The sequence below is a fragment of the Agrilus planipennis genome, unplaced genomic scaffold (assembly GCF_000699045.2).
Source record: "Agrilus planipennis isolate EAB-ADULT unplaced genomic scaffold, Apla_2.0 scaffold8, whole genome shotgun sequence".
Taxonomy (NCBI): domain Eukaryota; kingdom Metazoa; phylum Arthropoda; class Insecta; order Coleoptera; family Buprestidae; genus Agrilus; species Agrilus planipennis.
In genome coordinates, this window is record NW_020442461.1 from 1,826,990 (window position 1) to 1,831,556 (window position 4,567).

The 4,567-nt window shown below is 37.0% G+C and overlaps 1 protein-coding gene across 1 annotated transcript in view; it reads left to right on the top strand.

Moving 5' to 3' along the window:
- The first annotated feature begins 928 nt into the window (after nucleotides 1–928).
- LOC112906526 overlaps nucleotides 929–4,567 on the top strand; it is an 8,683-nt gene continuing 5,044 nt past the window's right edge. The window contains exon 1 of the mRNA XM_025980785.1: nucleotides 929–3,469. Within this exon, the coding sequence (XP_025836570.1) occupies nucleotides 1,054–3,469 (2,416 nt within the window). The 5' untranslated portion in view covers nucleotides 929–1,053. The remainder of the gene's footprint in view (nucleotides 3,470–4,567) is intronic.

Genomic DNA, 4,567 nt, shown 5'->3' on the forward strand with positions numbered 1-4,567 from the left:
GAACGAATTGCAGAAATCAAAAAATTGCGTCTTTGTTTGAATTGCCTTAGGAAAAATCATATGACAAAGGAATGCACTTCACAGGGTTGTAAGAAATGTAACAAAAAACACAATACCTTTTTACATATCGACCATTCGACATACGTAGATACTAACAATTTAGGCAAACATACTTTAGAAGAAATAAGTAATAATCGTGATAGAAATGGAAATCCTAGTCATTCTGGTGCCTCGGATGTTCTAGATAATAGCAGAGAAGTAACATATACCAACCAATTGTTTTGTGATAAACTCAATAATCAGACAATATTATCTACAGCTTGCATCGATGTAATAGACCACCTAGGAAGACCTCAAACATGTAGGGTTTTATTAGATGCAGGCGCGCAATCAAATTTTATAACAAACGATCTATGCAATAAATTAGGCATCAGGAAAATCAAATATAACTCGTTTGTAGGTGGTATAGGGCAATCAGTGTCCACAATTAATCATAAGATCCAACTTATTATAAAATCTAAATTCAATAATTATACAGCAAACATAACATGTTTAGTTTTAGATCGCATAACAGACAATTTGCCTTTAATACCATTTAATCTGGATGAACTTCATATTCCCCCAAACATAAATTTAGCAGATAAGAAATGCAATGTACCGAGTAAGATTGATATGCTAATTGGCGCCGGCCTCTTCTGGGAATTATTGTGTATAGGTCAGGTAAAATTAGGAAAGGGAAAACCCATCCTACAGAAAACAAAATTAGGTTGGGTTCTAGGAGGCAATATTAATACTAATATACAACGTTATCATGAAAGGCACTCGGTTTCTTGCCTTAGCACATTAAATAGCCAAGATAATACCATCGACAAACAATTAACGAAATTTTGGGAAATAGAAGAGTGTTCAGGTAACAACAGCAATTTTTCATTAGACGAACAACATTGTGAAAATCATTTTATTAGCTCAATTAAGCGAAATAGTTTAGGTAGATTTGTAGTAACAATACCATTTAAAATCTCGGAACTTAGTAAATTAGGAAATTCTAGGGACATGGCGTTAAAGAGGTTGTTTGCTATGGAGAGAAAATTGAATCGTGATTCAAATTTAAAATCTGATTATATTAAATTCTTAACAGAATACGAACAGCTAGGTCATATGAGTAAAATATCAGAAAACGAAATACAGGGTCCTCGATTTTATTTACCCCACCATGCTGTGTTTAAGCAGTCTAGTACGACGACGAAACTTCGGGTGGTATTTGACGCATCCGCTAAGACTACTTCCGGTATTTCTTTAAATGATATACAGTATACAGGGCCAACAATCCAAAGCGACTTATTATCAATTCTTTTAAGATTTCGTCAACACGATTTTGTAATAACAGCCGATATCACTAAAATGTATCGTCAAATTTTAGTCGACGAATCACAACGAAACCTACAATTAATTCTTTGGCGGCCTAATCAAAATCGGGATGTCGATTGTTTTCGCTTGAACACAATTACCTACGGCACGGCTGCAGCTTCTTTTCTAGCTACTAGATGTTTGAACCAGTTAGCCCTAGAACATGAAAATCAATTTCCCTTGGAAAGCCATTTAATTAAAAACGATTTTTACATGGACGACCTTTTAACCGGGTCTAACTCAGAAACAGAACTAATGGCCATTCAAGGGAATATCTCCAAGATTTTAAAATCCGCCGGGTTCGAATTATGTAAGTGGACGTCCAACAGCCAAACCGTTATAGAAAATATAAACAAAAATCAGAAAACAACGGACAATTTGGTTAAATTCCAGGAGAAAGGTGAAAGCAAAACACTCGGTATTTTATGGAATCCCAATAATGATAATTTTCAATACAATGAAAGAATCATCTACAGTAATCATGTTACCAAACGTACGATATTATCAAACGTTGCGCAAATTTTTGACCCCCTTGGATTACTCGCCCCAATAATAGTAATAGCTAAATTAATTATACAGGATCTTTGGCAGCTGAAATTATCTTGGGATCAATCCATTCCTCTAGATATTCACACTAAGTGGTGTAAATATAGCGATCAGTTAAAATTTATTAGACATATTCAGATTCCGAGACAGGTTATATGTAGGCAGGCAAATATGATTGAATTGCACGGCTTCTCTGATGCATCTGAGAAGGCATACGGTGCGTGTGTGTATATTAGAAGTAGGAACAATTCAGGACTTTACACAGTTTCTTTATTGTGCGCCAAATCTCGAGTTGCACCACTAAAAAACATATCTTTACCAAGACTTGAATTATGTGGAGCGTTACTTTTGGCTCGTTTAGTGGCAAGGGTTAAAGACGCTATCAAAATTAACTTTAATCGACATTTTTATTGGTGTGATTCCACCATAACTTTAGCTTGGATAGCTGGACCTCCTAACAAATGGAAAACATTTGTCGCAAACCGCGTTTCGGAAATACATAATTTAACAGATCAAAAGGACTGGGTGCACGTATCGACAAAACATAATCCCGCTGACTTGATATCACGCGGGGTAGAATCAATGCAGTTAGCAAATTCAAGCATGTGGTGGAACGGGCCCCCGTGGCTTTTAGACGATATAAAAAATTGGCCTATTTCAAACATTGTTACATCTGAAGCCCCGGAACAAAGAGTTGTAGCGCATGCATCAGTTTTGAGAAGTGAATTTTCACTATTCTCTAAATTTTCAGATTTAAACAAATTAACAGCTGTAACCGCGTATTGTCTTCGTTTTATAGGAAACGCACGAACGCAGCTAACAAAACGAAAGGTCGGAACTTTAAGCACTACCGAACTGCAAAATGCTTTATTAATTTTGATAAGGAACGTGCAAGAGTCGGTCTATTTTGAGGAAAAACATCTAATAAAATCAGGTAAACAAGTCGGACGTAAAAGTAAGTTGTTATCATTACATCCGTTTTGTGACCAGGATGGCTTATTGCGGGTAGGCGGACGTATCGAAAACGCAAACTTTAGTTACGATAAAAAACACCCAATAATTCTTCCTCCTAAACATCACTTAACAAGATTAATAATAGAACATGAACATAAGCGTTTGTTACATTGCGGGCCTAATCAAGTTCTCGCGTCTTTAAGAGACAAATATTGGCCAATTTCCGCCAAAGGTAGCATAAGGCAGATTATACATAAATGTTTAAAATGCTATAGGGTAAATCCAAAACCATTCGTACCCTTTATGGGATCACTACCCAAAAGCCGTTTAACACCAGCACCACCGTTTTATAACTGTGGAATTGATTACGCTGGGCCTATTTACATCAAGGAAAAACGCGGACGTAGTAATAAGGAAATAAAGGCTTACATGTGCATTATAGTTTGTTTTGTGACAAAGGCTATTCATTTAGACTTAGTAACCAGCTTAACTGCAGAAGCCTGTGTGGCCATGCTGCGTAGATTTATATCACGCCGGGGCCAACCTCTAAACATTTACTCAGATAACGGCTTAAGTTTTGTAGGAGCAAATTCCGAGTTAAACGAATTTTACAAAATGCTAAACAACCCATCAAACTCTGCCATTATCAATAATATAATGAATAAGTCAGGCATTACTTGGCATTTTATCCCTCCCAGATCGCCCCATTTTGGGGGTCTATGGGAAGCTGGTGTGAAATCGGTAAAAAACCATTTGAAGCGTGTAGTCGGTAATACAAAACTAACATTTGAAGAGTTTTATACCTTGCTAACACAAATAGAAGCGGTTTTAAATTCCCGTCCTCTTTCCCCTTTATCAAATGACCCAACAGAGTTAGAACCCTTGACCCCAGCGCACTTCCTTATTGGTCGAAAATTAACAGCCATGCCAGAACCTTCGTTACTGGACATCAAGGAGTCCCGACTAAACAAATTTCAGCATATCCAGAAGATGCAGCAGGACTTCTGGAAACGTTGGAGCAAAGAATATGTACATCAATTACAGACTCGGTCGAAATGGAAGGAAACCCAGCAGTGTTCAATCAAATCAGGTGTTCTCGTCTTAATTAAAGAAGACAACCTGCCTCCATTAAAGTGGCAATTGGGTCGTGTAGTTGACGTTCACCCGGGAAGTGACGATGTGATACGAGTTGTTTCAGTGAAGGTGTCGAACGGAAAAATCCTAAAACGTGCGGTCACAAAAATATGTGTGCTACCAATGGACATGTGAAAATGACACTTTATATATGTATTAGTTATAGAAGTTTAGTTCATAGATAACAATTAGGGTTTATATAATTGTAAAATTGATAAACGGATGTTTATGTATTGTATATATTTGTACATTGAAGACGTGTCAGGTAATATGTGGAAGCATCTTTATGTTTATATTTCAGTTGAAAGCAGCAACTTTCAAGGCGGGCGGCTATGTTGAATTCATTGTTATTCGACCGCTTTTGGATACAGCGGTTTATTGCCCTAGCCCATGCTCTGCTTGGGTTGTAAATACCATAAGTAACCATTTCAATACTCACCCTTAATTAATATTCAAACATTAACAAATAGCCTTGAAACGTTACTTCTGTGAAACCCAAGCAGGTACCGTTACCACCCCCTTGGAG